This window comes from Anabas testudineus, chromosome 9, assembly GCF_900324465.2.
Source record: "Anabas testudineus chromosome 9, fAnaTes1.2, whole genome shotgun sequence".
In the NCBI taxonomy this organism is placed as follows: domain Eukaryota; kingdom Metazoa; phylum Chordata; class Actinopteri; order Anabantiformes; family Anabantidae; genus Anabas; species Anabas testudineus.
In genome coordinates, this window is record NC_046618.1 from 8,790,207 (window position 1) to 8,806,886 (window position 16,680).

Sequence of the window (16,680 nt, forward strand, 5' to 3'; positions counted from 1 at the left end):
TTAGGTGTAGTGTAACTGCATCTAATTTTCAGAATAAAATACAAACTTTTCTTTACTCTTGAAAGAGAACACATTTTGACTATAGCTTTAGTAAAAGAAAAGAAAATCTGATCCTTCTTAGTTAAAACACAATCTTTTATCCCCATTTCAAAACCTTGCCTATGCCGTAATAAGTGGCAGAAAACACTGCCTTGCCAATGTGCTTGGCTGTAGGTTGTCATTGATGTGGCACTAATGGCCTGAAATCTAAGCTATATGATGGACAGTTGCTGCTGACAGGCAGGGTGAGGCAGCAGCTGCGTCAAAAGAAAGGTGTGTAGACTAATGAGATAGAAAAGAGAGGGTGTGATGTAGGGCCTCGTTGTGCAACCAGGGAATGCTACTGATGTGTTGGGGAAGATCTTTTTGATGACAGCTCAATCACAAAACTCAACATTGCGAAATAATCTAATACAAAAGTCTAGTTAAAAAAAACACAACTAGTTTTACTAGTGGCTCAGACTATCAAGATTTTTTATCAGCTTCTTATGTATTGGTGGAGTGCCTCAGGTTGTATCAGGTGTCAACAGTCCTAAATTAGTTTTTAATGAAAATCTGAATAAATAGTTCAGTCATATAAATCTGAACTGAAAACATTTAGTAATTTTTGGCTCAGTAACATAGTTTTATCATTTGGGTGAGCCAACATGGAAAAACACTCAGCTCCATTGTATGTGACTCACCTTTCTGTGATTACCACTTCTTAATGTGACGTTAGTATACCATAACGTCACATTAAGAAAGAAAGAAATTATACAAGACATCTTTTCCACAATACAAGAGCAAGAGTTTTTTATAAGTTGCCTTCAATCTGTGGTCTCCCAAAGCTAAGATAAGGAAAATTTGTCACATTTTGACAAATCACTAAAAGTTTATGACTTTAACACTAGTTTTTAAACATACATTAAACCTTTCAGTCAGTGTGGTTAAACACCTACCATACTTTTCTTTCTTGAAAAGAAAGCTATCATGCTTGTTAGCATGATAGCACACTAACCTAGTAGTCTGTAAGGTCATCTTACAAATAAGATCTGGCTCTAAATTACACTAAGTAAATAACAAAATATGGCTGTCAAGGCCTCTTGTTGCGGAGACTTGCAGAACAGCACCCGCAGTAGTAGCTTATCATCGAGAAGTCATTGGGCACTACTCATCAGTATTTTATATATAAATGGTAAATGGCATATTTTTGTGAAACCTACAAAAAAATCTAGACTTCAATCATATCTGGGCTGTTTTATTTAAAATCTATTGGCTGGAGTAGAAGTACAAAATCATAAAAACTCAGTCACTGTCCAGATACTTCTGGCCTAACTGTGCTTGCGCTCAGTGTTCTTTATTGCCACATTTTGGCAGAGTTGACCATGACAGGATTTGTTTCTTGGGGACATCCAAGTGTAACTATGTTCATTTTCCCTTTACTGTAGCTAAGCATATATAGTATTTCATTAGAAAAAACAACAAGGAGAGTGTCCTTAATGTTATAGAGTATAAAGATATATAGACAGTAAAAGCACTTCTATGAAGAGCCAAAGGAAAGAGGTCATTCTCTTCAGCTGCTCATGAGAACTGGCAGGCACACAAAGTGAAGTGTGCTTTGAATAGAGAGGGAAAATGTAGACAGCAACCGGGAGCGAAAGAGGGAGGATGGTACTCACTGTGAGAATCATTTCTAATGTTTCTTCACACAGCAATATTTTTGTAGGGGCTGTCACATTTAGAAACATTGGTAAGTTGAGTCCTGTGAACCCAGAACTAGTGTCTGACATGGCAGAGGCTCGGCCACAACACAGCAGAAGACAGAAAACTTATGTGTTATACAAGCTGAAGTCCAAAGCTAAGCCTAGTGATGGCAGGCGTGGGTAGTTCAACTGATTATTGGCTTGGTATTTAGTGCTAAACTCTTACTGAACAATCTGATAAATATGATCTACAGTCATTATAGTATATGTCACATTTAGGGCTAGGTGATATTCTCATAAATTACATAGATGTTTTCAGTTTTATATACTTTCATTTTGTATTAATTCTTTCCCCCCCACCTACACAAAGTAAAAACAAAACATGCTTCAAAAATTATTAGATGTATTGAATACATATAGTATGCTGTCATTAGAACCATGCAATATTGAGAAAGGAAAGAACATCACTATCAACACTGTTATAAACAACAACAATAATTTTAAAAAAGTAATCTCGACCTGATATAACAGGTTACCTGCAATCTGTACTGTCCTTGAATGCCTACATCAGACACATGGTTTCCCACACATAGAGTTTACTTGGACAGGGTGCCCAGATATGTTAAAAGCAGATGAGGTATATTTTGGCCACCCTTCTTCTTCTTCTTTTTTTTTTTTTATCTGTCCCATCTGTCACCATCTTCTATCGATTACCTAGAAGACGACTTTGCTCCATTGTTCTCCTGCACTTCTTTGTTCAGCTGGCATGAGTGAAGTGACAAGTTTTAACCTTTTTAATAGCAACATTCACCAATTCTCAATAGTCATATTAATGCAAAGTTACAAGTTACATAAGCTTTCTGAAGAATAACTTTGAATAACTTTTATAGACTACAGTCTGTGAGTGAAATTTATTGTATCTGAATTTCACAGATTATGTGGATTGTGTGTAGAAAACACAGTAATGGTCGCTTTTGCTGGTTCAAGTGTCAAACAGCAGGTCGAATCAGGTGTTGCTCACCAACATTAATTTTGTGATTTTAACTGAGATCAAGCCAAATGAAATTTGCTGTTGTTAGACTTTAACATAACACAACTCCCTGAAGCCATAGATTATATGAGGTAAGAGGTATTACTTTATAACACCTCTGGACAATGTGTGTCTAGTTCTACAAACTCAACAGAGTGAGACCTCTCCTTTTATTACAACTACCAGCTTGTCTTGCATTGGTTTCAAAATTTCTCAGTTAAAATGTTCAACAGTACTACAATAAAAAAAAAACATCAACATGTCAGGCTTTTAAACACTACACCTTGGGATAAATCCATAAAGGTGTGGAGGTGCGCACAGACATCCAAATCTGAAAGCCGGACAGAGTGCACAGGTGAAGTGTGCACATCTGCACAAAGTTTTCTGTCTGTCTTCTGTGCAGAGTGAGCAAACAGAGTGAGCACTCAACTTAAATCTACCAACCTTAGTCAGACAGACGTTTAATATTATACACGTCTGTCTGAAGAAAAAAAAAAAGCCACAACAAGACTGGTCATGGTCCTAATGTATGACAGATATAAGATTTCAGCTACAACATCATGTGGCTGAATATTCTACATAGTTAGTTTAGACTAACAATTCAGAATGTGGCGTGAAATATTGCAGTCCCCAAACTCTTCAGCTGGAGCCTGTGCCTCTTTACTCGTTCAGTTGCTTTTATAACTGTTTATTTACAATATATTTATAAAATATAAAAATATTAACATGTATTTTCACCATTTTATTTTTCATACTGTTTGGATAGGGTCTGAGTGTACATCTGCCAACAAAGACACAAGTAGTGACTTTATCTATTTCAAGATGTAAACAATAGACTGACATTCAGACTTGACCAGTGTGCTGAAAAGCCAATTTACCTATGAACTGCTTTTGTGGATTTATTTGAGCTGCCAGAGAGGGACAAACTGAGCTTATAATGTCTAAAACCAACAACAAAAGTCAATAAATCCAGCACAAGTATCTGTAATTTAAATGACTGTTAGTATTATTTGCTGTCTACTTTCAGGTCCAGATGCATTAAAGAACTCAAGCTGGTCAACTTGCATTAACAGAGATATCTGATCTTTGCTGCAATAAGCTACGCGTCACTGCCATCATGTAAGCACGTAGGCAAGAACAAAGACACAACAGTCTTCTCTACCCAGGACACATTATGCACCAACTGGAAGAACCAATGGCTTTTCACTAGAACTGCAAATGTGTATGCCATTACAGAGATAGTGCATCATTCAACCTTGGATATTCCATGGAGCACAGAGAGCTGGTTCAAGATGCTGGGAAGTAGAACTATTCTGAAAATGACCCCAAAGTCAAAGTCCTCACGTCATAGCATCAAGTGTGCAGGGCCTACTGGAATGCATAAGTCAGCAGAGCCCATAAAGGACTCTTTTCACTTGTTAAACACCCCACTCCTGACCTTGTGTTTGGCACTGCATGCTGGCAGAAGCATCTCATGCCAGCCATTGATTGTCTGACTGAACTGAGTGATGATTACTGTCTTCCCTCAAAATGACACTAAGAATGTGTAACACATTATACAAAGAAAGATAATGTACAAACACGTCACAGGCGAACTGAAAGAGTTTGCCATGTCCTCATGAACTGCATTCGGGAATCATTGAATTTAATTAGTGCCAATGTCTTTTAAGACTCTTATACAGCCACACAGTTGACGACTAGAATACAATATTTGTAAAATTGCTTACAAATTTTCTAAAACTGCAGTAGAGGAAGACCCTAGCTTTACTAAATGCATCCAAACGCAATAAATTGAGAAGATGATATACCACGTGGCCCATTTATGTCTTAACAGCGGTGGGCGATTTGACTAAAAGATCCAAAATCTTTGTTATTCGAGAAAAACAAATAGTCTGTTTATATTTTGCTTTAACTAAAATAATGGACAAGAAGTTTACCAGAACAGACAATGGGGATTAGTGATCACTTAAGCAAATTTCATGCTCATTCGAGCTTCTTTCAAGCTTTTGAAATAAAACGCTGCCGTCTTCCCTACAAATACTGAGCTGAATAGAGTGTTTGTGGCACGGTTACATGGGAGCACATTTATTGAAAAATAATAGTGGCTATCTTCTGGGATAAAATGTCTGGCCAAAAAGTTGCTAGATTTATTGCTAGTTACTTTTTTCTGTCTCAAAATTTCATAAACACAGTCGTAAAATTACCTGCAGTCAACAATCAGTGTTAATAATAATTGGTGTGTGACAGATCAATCCGTTTCCCCTTCAAATGCTAGAGAACACTATTTCATATTTTCATATTTATATTTAATATTTTTACAAGCAACCAACAATAATCACTCGTGCATGCGTGTGCATGTACTCAAGAAACCTGGTTACTGGAAATCTGAGTGTTTGTGCGGCAAATGAGTAATCTGATTTCTCCTCTGGCCTGGAGGATTTCAGAAGACCACAGATTTTATATGTATAGAAACAGAAAAGATTGCTTCCAGAGATTAGATGTCTACGGGAAATTTTGTGTTGGTTTCAGTTTTAGTTGGATTTCAGGTGGACTTTATTTAGAAATGAGTTTGCGTCCCTCCATTTAATGATCTCTCCTATCATTCAGCAGCACTTTTCTACTGATACTAATAGAGTGGTGAGTGAGAGCAGCCTTTGTTATGCACATCCGCTCTTGTAAAAAGCAGATTAGAATCCAGGTAACGCGTTTACATGGGAGAGTAATCAGAGTTCTTTGAGAGAAAGCTACCTCAGGAAATCATCTCTAATCCTCAACCCTGATTACAGTAACCAGGTTTCCCATTTACATGGCATTAAAGAAATCAGCCATCTCAAGAAAAAGGACTGTAACCTGGTTACTTGAGTGCATGTAAATCCACCGAGTGCTCACTAAAATTGGAGGATGCTCTGTGAATATGTTGTACACTGAACTTTGCTGGCAACCATGTAAGAACTAAACTAGCGAGTTGCTCTGATGAACTTAATTGTAGTAATTTTTTACGTTCTCATGAGGACTGGAACAATGCAATGATAGTAATAGATTATGTAAATATGTCGCCTTGTGTTAAAAATGTTGATGCATCACAGTGTTTATGTTCAACCCTAATTAAGGTGGCTCCCACTTACAGGCATGCTGAATATGCATCTTTATCCCAAAAAGCCCCAACACAATCATAACACACTAGTCCTTCTGACTGAAGTTACGGTTATTAGTAATTGGCAAGTAAATCAAAGGATTAGCCTAATCAACTAATCAAAAAAATAGCAAAGGGATGAATCAAACAATTAATCATTAGATTAATCGACTAAATGAAAAAGTAATTGATGGCTTAATTAACACACCGTAAATATGACTCGCATGCTGTAGCTCAAGCACATAATGGATGTTGAAGGAGATGCGATTCTTCAGAAAGCTGATGTAACAGGTAGTACCCCTCACCTAAACCAAAGTGAATATTTCAAGAAGGGGAGAACATGTCTGACAGTACTGTTGTGTGCTAATCACATGTGTGATTTTCTAGACATTGTCCAGAGGTCATGTGCGCGCATGTGTGTATGCTAGCTTGACTTCACTTCTTCAATTTCAATAGATTTTTAGAACTTTAAAAAACTAAGAAAGTGGAATTTAGTATTATCACACAGGGGAAGGCCACAATACCAGCCCTTTAAGACAAATGTAAGGTAAAAATGTGTGCTGCAATTGAGAAAAAAAACAAAAACATCTGAATATGTTATAGGTGTACAAGAAGCTTGAAATCCCATGTGAAGCGCAGATCTTTGTTGACAACAGAACACTAGTTAGAGGAGTATCAACGCACTGACCCAATGTTAGGCCATTTACATACAAGTAGACCATCATTACTATTATTCCCAAGGCAGGAGTGCAAAGATAAAGGTTTTCAGTGAATGCAGGCATGTCACTGTGCTAACTATGCTATGAATTCTATATAAGTGATTTCACTGTTGCCCATGTTTTCTTTACGATTAAGTCTAGTATACTGAGTTTTCACGTTAAAATAAATACAAAGCCTAGGCTTATATAGTGCATGTTTACAGGATAAACACGAAGCTATAACTTCACCGTGGTACATTGTACTACTGTGAAGTACTAATGTTAGGAAGAGTACGGTTCATCTAGTGTGCTTTGTAGCTTTGGGCACAGGATTTTCTCACTAACATTAACACTTACCTATATGTCAGCAACAACCTTAACTAGTACTGACTAGCTTAGCTAACGTTGTTGTGTTAGCTAACGTTAGTAGCTTTATTTCATCAAACCTCGAAGTTCACGCTAGCTAAGTTAGTATCAACCTCTTCACAAGCAACACCTGCTTTAATGCCAAATATTCAACATAACATAACACACAACCATTCAGTGAACAGTTTCCCCATAGGAATGGTCATTAAGGGTTTTAAGGGTATAGGTTTTAAACGGGTCTTTGTAAGAGTTTTCCTTTCGTGAGCCCTGTGGTTAACAGGCTAGCGCTAACTGTACTACAACTTTAACGTTGACGCTAGTGTTTGTGTAGCGCTTCCAGGACATAGCCGGAGCCCGGTGAACAAAACACCAGTCTGAAGTCATTCTGGACGTATCCTTTCAAATTACACTTTTAGTGTAATAACGTTACGTTAAATTAGTGATGTAGTCAAAATACATACCAGCTCATGTTGAATTTTTATTCCGGTTTCATTGGGTAGTTTTTATATCTTCCGCGGAACTCATCCCTTTCCACCAGTTAGCAGCCGGGCACTAAACAGGAAGTCCGGAACTAGTTAGCTGAGCAGCTGGTGTTTCCTCTTGGGAAGTTTTTCAGTCACAAAACGAAATAAAAAGGTGACTATCGTTTTAATTCAGTAATCACAGACGGTGGGGTAATCGTTTTATAAAAATCCTTGGTTTCATTTATTCTTGTGCATTTGTGCGTCGGGTACGCACGGTAGCGTCATCGAGCGCGTGCACGTAGTGACCAAAGTAAACAGAAGGCAAGTGATATTTTTCTTTATTCAAGTACTTACATAGAAATAACAAAACAATTGCATTACAACGAGTGCCAAGTAAACAGAGGAGCACATCTCCCCATCACAAGGATATAGTAAAATTCATTTCAATATTCAGCTCATCATAAAAGGACCTTATTATAAGGTAATAGTACATGAAATAGGCTAAAGACATCCACAACATTTAAAACAAGACCCCTTGTTTTCTTAAAAAATAATAAAAAAAAGCCAACAGAACAGTTATCTCAGTGTGTGTTTCCAATTGTTGATAGTTTTATCATCCAATGTGACTTTTACTTTCATGCATAATAAAGAAATGAGCACCACCCACAGCATATGAGGGTAGCACTTTGGAACATTTCCGTGCACATGCAAACATGAGGATATACTGTAATGAAAAGGAAACACAACACAACAGAAAACAGTGAGTATCGACTCCATCTTAACACCATAGTGTCACTGCTGAAGACCACAAAATCCCTGAAGCCACCCTGCAGTCCATAGGATGATGTGAGTAGCCTATAATATCTACACATTATTGAAATCTCTTCAGATGTGAGTTATTTTCTCAATCCTATAATTATTGTCATTAATGAGCCCAAGCCTATTGCCTTTGCCAAAGGCCAAATTCACATAAAATAAAACAAACAGTTAAACACAAACATTAGCACAAGGCTGCCTTCAGCTGCAAGCAGACCGAGGTCACATTTATGATTTGTTGCTCCCATGGAGTTCTCATCACTTTTGTTTTTGACCAGCCAACCCTGCAACCCAGTTTGGCACAAAGATGGCTCCTAATGTTGGCTCAGATCCAACATGGAGCATCGAGGATGAGGCATAATCCTATTTCAGAGGGTTTGTCCACTTTTGGACAGTAGGACATTAAAAAAACATAAAATAAATTATTCTTGGAGAAGCATTATTAAGAGGGGGTTGTTTCGGAGTGTGTTTAACAAGTCAATGACATACATAGCATTTACACGTTACAAAGAAGGATTATTGTTCAGAGGAACATGGTGCAGCTTGTATTGTTGTTCAACCACCAAACTATAAGGGAGTGGGATGGAGGGGATCATATAAATTTTACCAAACCTGTTCATCACAAAAATGTCACAAAACAAAAGTGACAAACACAGTCAGATGATGTGAATGGTGAAATATTGAGTTTGCAATGTTGTAATTACATGGCTTCATTTAGACATGGAAATAGTTTGGTATAGTCTCCGCCTTCTGCATCATTCCTTAACACAAAGCAACATAAACACAGTTTTCTCTTAGAGGAGGCCACATTCTATATACTATAATTAAAAACATCCATTCTCACCAGCAAAGTGTCAAATCAAGAGCACAGAAGAGCATAATTTTTGGTCAAATAAATTCAAAATGACCCAGAGTCTATAATCATCAGTGTCTAACATCAAATTATTCTAGATAAACACTGAAGATAAACATTTTGTATTTCTTATCACCTTGTGTACTATATATATTCTGTTGTGCTGACTACATAAAACTGCCAGTTACAGGATGTTTACATTAGAGACCATTGCTCATTGCAGCCATTGTTTAGAGCTAAAGTTTTCATTTCAGTTGCATTGTATTGGGATAAGCGCAGAAAAGTTTCATTTGTTGATGACCATCCATCCAATAAAATATATTTTTGTACGATACAAAACTATTGATTTTTAAGTTAGACGATGCAGGGTGTGTGAACTTTGAAACTATCTGAAAAAGTGCAAGGAGGTCTGTTCATTTAAGCATGTAGATGAGTTGAGAAACGACTCTCTGAGGCCAAATTAATTGGAAAATAAGTGGATACTTGCCAGGAAGCTCAGCAGTGAAAACCGATTGTTACAGGAAAGGGAAAGCATGGCCTTGGAAGCCCGTTTCTGTATGCACTGTGTTCTCAGTGGCACAGCTTTTCTGAACCTTTCTTTTGGCCCTTGCATTTGTCAGTCGATATTCTCTTGAAGACTGATTGCTGCATGATCTGACTGGTACTTTTTTTTTTCAGCTGATAACAATGTTTTTATAAATCCTCTGGTTCTCATGCAGCGTACACTTGTTAATAGGCAGATAGCACAGCTAATACTTTAAAATATCATTTGTCAGACTAGATAGAGAAATGACAGAGATTTAACTGGTATTTGATCTATAAACTTTGATGAGTCTAACAAAATCAGAAATTATCTTACCACGCTGACAAAGCTACTGTTCCTCAAATATTTCAACAGGAATGGTTTAAAAGAATATGAGTTGCTTAGTGAAGTCATTATAAATATTTTATGTAATTTTGGTGACAATTTGTGCTAAGCATGACAGAATCAGATACCTCGATACCGTCAGTCTTATTAAGTCCTTATTCATTGTATAATACCAAAAGTGTAATAAATGAACTGTATTAGTAATAGTGTATTAATATCTCAGTAAAGACATTTTGCAATAAGCACTGCTTAGGCATACAAACAAAATACAGCCTCGTAAAAAGATGTGAAAGAAAAAACTTTCCAGCTTTCTGGGGGTAAGACAAAACATTGGTTTTAAGAAAATGTTTTATCAAATACGGTTATTGTTGTCAGTATCGTTATAATACATTTATGATTCAAGAGAAGTGAGCCAGTAGAAAATGTTTCAGTGACTGATAAGCAAGGTATTTCTTTCTGTCAGCACAAGGAGTCACATGTAAAAAAAAAAAAACCCAGCATAGCCCTGTAATGTATTTTGTTCATGAAAAGACCCAATCGTCTCCAAGAACAACCGGTGTTTTCTATACAATATGCAAGGTGTGTTGCTCAAAATAATTGATTGCAACTGTGATGGAAATACACAAAATGTAGAAAAAGATTTGTCATTTATTCAGAGAACACATTAGTGCTTCCTTAAACCAGTTACCACTTTAAAGCGTACAGATGGTGCAAATGCAATTATTCTTTCTTTTAATGGGAGATAACACACCACATTTGGCACTAGTGTAGTGCTCCTTTTTTTTTTTTTTTTTTTTTTTTTCTTGCAGTGACTATGAAAACAAAATATTCTGTATTATAACTACATTACTAAAAGCTTTAAGACACATTCCGCACAAGCATTCAGTCAACTGAAAGTTCTTGTTTATGCAGACATTTGTATTTACATAGTGTGCATGAAGGCATGCACATATATGCACAATTTAATACTGAGTTATGGTGCATTTGACATTTGAGTACAAAAGTGAATCTACTACTGTAGCTACCTGCTTACATAGTATTTGTATACTGTACAAAAACAACTCCTTAGTTTACACCTCAGTCTCTCTATTTTAGAAAAGATGTAAACATGGATTTAGAAATTTTATTTTTTCTCTTACCATATGCTGCTCATCGTTTGATTACTTAAACCACGTCGTTTGGTCTTTTTACACTGTGAAACACAGACAAAGGGCCTCATTCATTTCTATCCCTATTCATCTTTGCTTTCATATACTGCTGGTTTGCAACCCAGTGTTATTCATTTAAGTAGTTCTGTCTGTCTAACTGTGCTCTTAGTTTATTTGATTTACGGGTTGGTGGCATATGTCATGAATATATATTGCATATAATTGAAGAAAACTGAAAAAGAACAACAACAATATTGGAGAGCTCTTCAAAATAAGCAACAGAAATGATAACTGGTAACACCACATAAACCCACCATTTAAAAAGGCAACAAAATACACAGTGTCTCTAAGTGACTACAAATAAATAAGTATTGGCATAGGCATTGATTGCTGTAGGCATGTCTGTTAAGTACAGGTAACAGGACAAGACATCGGTTTGCTTTGTGTGACCCATTCAGTCTTTGTGTGTCTTTGTGTGTGTAGATTCAACCAAATTGTGCAGGTAAACCTGCGTCTGAGATACAGTGTTCTGAATGTGATCTTTTCTTTAACTCGACATGTGTGCTTAGCTGATATCACTGTTAAGTTTGGCAAATGTCAGGCACAATAATGAGAACAAGGTTGGCTATATCACCACGATACATTTGGCACATTCCTTTGAGAAAACAACATTCAAATAGAAAATAACACTACACTTGAACGAAAACAACAAAAAGACAGTCAAGTGCCACTAATAAGGTATCCATGATAGTACACAAATATAACCAATTGCACTTTTAAACAGCCTAATAAAATTAATGCATACATCCCAGGCAACTCACCCTTTAACTAACTTTACTCCACAGTAACTTGTCTTTTTCGACCTTTATGATAGATTCTGGCTTCCTTCCAATTTAGAAAATCTCTGTAAAATTTACAATTGTGTATCCACTCCTAAGCGTTTAGATACGCAGTGGCCAAGGTGCCTTTTCTTTGTGTTGGCACTGTGTTACAGTAGCTGAGGCTCTGAGTTGCTTGAAAGAGAAGGGCGTAGCAGCCTTTCCCCTTTTAATTAACTAAAGGCATCCATCTTAAAATAGAAGGAATACAACTGAGAAGAGCAGGGGATGTAAAAGAGAGGAAAAGAGTCACCTATTTGTGTGATAGTGGACGTGATCCCTTCTTCCTAAGTCTTTTTATGGGGCACGGTGAGGATCCAGTCCAAGTGCACGTAGTGACGGTCATGATGTTCCCACTGCCGGCCCCCCACAGGAGCTGGGTGGAGAACTGTGGCTCCCAGCTGCCCCACTGCTCTTGTCAGCTGGCTTCTTGTCCTTCTGTTTCAGGTGCACCTTTGCGTGTCTCTTTCGTTCATCACTTCTAGCAAACTTGCGTCCACAGAACTCACAGGAGAAGGGCTTCTCACCTGTGTGCGTGCGGATGTGCGTGGTCAGGTGGTCACTCCTGCTGAAGGAACGCATGCATATTCTGCACTGAAAGGGTTTGTGACCTGTGTGGATGCGAAGGTGGCGCGTGAGCTCATCTGAGCGCGAGAAGCGTCTGTCACAGTTCTCTGCCGGACAGGCGTGCGGTCGTTCATGGACAGGGGTTTTGCTGGGACGGTTGGGGTATTTCCGTGGTCGGATGGGTTTGAGCGTGAGAGTCTGTGGTGGTGGGTGATGCTGAGGAGGGTGCTGCTGCCCACCGATGAAACCTGGGTGAATTTGCTGCTTGTCTTTGAATGCTCTGATGGTCTCCAGGGGTGTGATAGGTGGAGGATTGACTCGGATGGGGTCCATGGTCTGGAAGGGCTTGTGCTCCATCACACCGACCTCCCCCTGATGATGGAAAAGGTTGTAGTCAGGGATCATGGAGAAAAGGCTGCCATCCATGGAGGCTTTGGATGTGGAATGATAGTCATTGCCAGGGTAGGCTAGAGCTGTGCTGGTGGCAGGACTGTGGTGGAAAGAGACCTGATCTTGGTACAGGTCACTGCAGGTGGAATAGGCAGGCAGTGGCGGACCATATACCTGCTCCATATCTGACGTCTGTCCGCCCATGCTGGCTGCGGAGGATGATGTCTGCGTTGTTACCGTTCCGGGTGACGGAGAAACCCCCAGGATCCCTGCACTGACAAGACTGATGATATTGTTGTCAGAGCACCAGCCAGAGCCACCAATCCCACCTGATGGAGGAGTATCAAAGGCAAACTTCCCCAGATAGGTGACAGTCTGGCCACTGCGGTTGGACTGGAAGCTGGATCCATACTGAATCTCTGAGGTCGCTTTCTCATTTCCCATTCCCAGATCCATGATATTATCTAAATAAAAGCAAATTAAAAAACAGATATAATGAACAAGTCATCCACGTGGTTGCTCAAACATAAATTTGAAATGCAATCAGCTAAAAAGAAAAGCCTGTAAAAAATGATCATGTGGCACAAATTGTGGGAAAGAAAGTGTAGAAAATTCACTTTGTCTGGCTCTCTAAACTTGTAGTGGCAGTCCTTCGTTTGTCCAGAATTTAGCTTTCCTGCATGTTTCTGTAAAGTGTGCCAACAAGAGGTGAAAAATAAAAGAAAGTCCAACACAGTTCATAAAGAACTGTGAGGGCTGTCAGACCTGTAAGTTTAGTGAGTGACTGCTGCATGTGAGACACTGGTGTGTCTGTCTCTCTCTCTCTCTCTCTCTCAGATCCCACAAGCTCTCATAAATCAAGACCTAAACACCCCCTTTGATCCAGTCATTGTGTCCCTCAGGAGGACAGCCAAACTGAATGGCAAGATCTGATTTCTTTACAGCAGGGAGGATTACAAGGCAAACGCCACATCCATCATACTCAAGGATTCAAAACACATTTGCAGCAAAGAACATATGCGCATAGCAAAAATAGTGTTTCCTACCCAATTTCAGCATTAGTGAGCATCAAAACGGGAGCCTAATAACACAACTGTCCTTGATATTTTTATTTGTACAGAATGCTGCACACACCAAACACACACATTTGCCTCCAGAGATGCCACGAAAACCCCTCAAATGCAGATGTGCTTAATGGGAACACATTTATGTTCTGATCATGCTCTGAAAGCTAAATGTTGGACGTTTAAAAATAATTCTTTAACATAAAAAAAACAACCAAAAACATTTATAGTATATCATACAAATTTTAGATTCACTCCCAGTAATTAAAGCCTAGTGGAATATAGCTGAAGGCAAATCATAATGAATCAAACAAAATCAAAATGATCTATAGGTTATTGCACAATACTGGGATCAGTGACACTTAATTTATCATTTTATTTTGGATATTACTACACTCTAATCTTTAGTCCTTTGTTCATTTCATTAGTGGGACATTTAAACAGAATGAGGGGCTTGAAATAAAGTCATCTCTCTTTTCTTATAGGTGAGTACTGAAGCACAGCACACACCTGCTCCACCTGGAAAATCACAGCATTGTACTTTATAAAAATGCGTAATTGATACTCAAAAATAACTAAATTACATATATATTATATTCTGTTCGTAATGGGAATTTAACCACGATCAGACATAATCAAAACAGAAACACACACCTGGACCCTAAAACCTCTCTTATATTTCATCCTGTTTGTTTAAATCTCACCTGTTAGTGTTCGCACTAAATATATTCGTATTGCAGCGTTGATAAAAAAAAATTAATATGTCACATTTATGTTGTACACTTAGGTCACCTATATTAAATTCACCTGCATAAAAAAGAAGTATGCTATTTATAGGATCTGGCGCTGGGATGCTTTAACCGCACATTTCTCAGGTAAACCAGGAAGATATATTTCCTGTCTAATTCGAACTTAGGTGTTGTTTTAAATTGTGAATTAAAACAAAACAAACTAAGTGATAAAAAATGAATCATGAACAAAGTTTGACATGGTCAAAGTAATTCGTGGTCACTGCGTCACATGGTGATCTTCACAGCCACGTTAGGAAACTCAGAAATTGTAATCTATATTTTTGCGCAGCACTGATCCTTCACCTCAAGTGGGATTTTACAAGAACTGATGGACTTAATGTGAATCTACAACACTGAGCCAAACCATCAAGTCCTCTGTTTGTGTGCGGCCTAATTAATCAGAAATATACATTAATGTGGACTAAATAATAAGACTCGTCTTGTTGTGAATATTAGGTGGTTCGCGGGCCTGGCGTCTGAAGACGGTTCATATGGAGACAAGCAGCCACAGACGCCTCCGAAAATCCAATCTCTGCTGCGTTAATAGAGTTGTGAATGAAAGTTATTGTCTCACGTACTTGAACCATCGTTGCAAGTGAATATTAGATGAAAAAGCCAGTAGTGTCTGAAGTTTGACCACATTAATTAGACACGTTTTGTCTTCCCCTCCATCCCTGGGTTTCAGTAAGTAGCCGAGTGCGTTTTTTTGGTGGACTTCGCGTAAAACAGCATTTTTCCACAACTACTCATGTCGAAATATTTCCTCAAACGCGCCTCCGTTTCAGAAAATTAAACCCGGTGGAAACACGATAGATTTAGTTAAATATAATATTTCAGTCAATATCATTTAAAAAAAAAGTTTTGAATCGAGCACTGTTGCATTTTTTGACTGATTTTTTAAAATCCTCATATTGCGGCTGCAATAGACAAAAGGAAAGCAGAAAAATCACCCGATTGTTCTGAAACTCAGTCATTTTAAAGGGTCTCTGATTCACAGTGGACTGTGTCACACCTGACCCCGAAAAAGTCTTCAGTACGGGAATCTGGCTTTGTGCGCGACAGTCGGAGCGCAAACAGGTGCTTCAAGCACCAAGACAACTGTTGCCTTCCGCGCACATCGCACTTTGAACCACTTTAACCTTAAACAAAACACACACACACACACAAATAAAGAAAAAGATGAAATGCTTACCTGTGTTCATCTGTGAATAGTGGTTAATAGATTCCGTACTGGTGAAAATATTCATAGACGTCGGGATGTCCTCTTCTGGGTAGAGACTGTCAGGGATCGTGTTTATTAAACTGCTCATGGTAAGAGGGAGCTTGTCCGCTAGTTTCCCTGTCATAGCAGTTATATTCAGTCCGACATTTACAAAGGACAACGCGCAGGTATCCAAGCAGTCAAACAAAAAAAGACAGCGGGTATTCTCAAAGTGGAAAACACAGGTGTGGACCAGACGGGGAAAAAAAAAAACGGAGAGAGGAGCAGGGATGGATCCTGTTGCTGTAGGTATCCAAGTATCCCACGGAGGACGAGCAGCGCCGGTTATCTCCTCCTGTGTGATCACAAGCTATTGTTGTTATTAATCTGATCACTGTGGAAGCTGATGGACTAGTTGTGGGGGAATTTGAAGTCTGTGAATCAATGGAGGAGGTGCTGGTGTTGGTTGCACAAGAGCAGCACTGCTTGCTCTATTGGAGCTGGATAGGGGACTCCAGTGTGCCTGTATTAAATAGGGGGATGGAACATTTGCGTGACGTAGATGACCAAATATGGACAGAGAACCCAGAGCCAGGCTCTCCGCGCGTCAGTCGGTGGAAACTACAGTGGAGGCAAAAGGCTCCGAGAGATAGATAGCTCCAAAGTTTACCAAAGCTTTATGTCACCTCCAG

General features: G+C 38.6%; 2 protein-coding genes across 2 annotated transcripts in view; both read right to left on the reverse strand.

Moving 5' to 3' along the window:
- The window catches only part of bin3 (bridging integrator 3), a 32,883-nt gene extending 25,248 nt beyond the window's left edge, over window positions 1-7,635 (reverse strand). The window contains exon 1 of the mRNA XM_026344087.1: window positions 7,410-7,635. Coding sequence (XP_026199872.1) covers window positions 7,410-7,417 — 8 coding nt within the window. The 5' untranslated portion in view covers window positions 7,418-7,635. The remainder of the gene's footprint in view (window positions 1-7,409) is intronic.
- A 2,632-nt stretch (window positions 7,636-10,267) lies between these two features.
- On the reverse strand, window positions 10,268-16,472 carry egr3 (early growth response 3). Its single transcript, XM_026344086.1, has 2 exons — window positions 15,980-16,472; window positions 10,268-13,396 (listed from the first exon to the last, which is right to left on the reverse strand). The coding sequence occupies exons 1-2, from the start codon at window positions 16,131-16,133 to the stop codon at window positions 12,318-12,320; spliced, it is 1,233 nt and encodes a 410-aa protein (XP_026199871.1). The 5' UTR covers window positions 16,134-16,472; the 3' UTR covers window positions 10,268-12,317.
- Between the last annotated feature and the right edge of the window lie 208 nt (window positions 16,473-16,680).

Coding starts and splice junctions, on each gene's coding strand:
- egr3 (XM_026344086.1), bottom strand. CDS start 16,133: ATGACAGGGAAACTAGCGGACAAGCTCCCTCTTACCATGAGCAGTTTA. Junction 13,397..15,979: donor CTATTCACAGATGAACACAG/GTAAGCATTTCA, acceptor GCTTTTATTTAG/ATAATATCATGGATCTGGGA.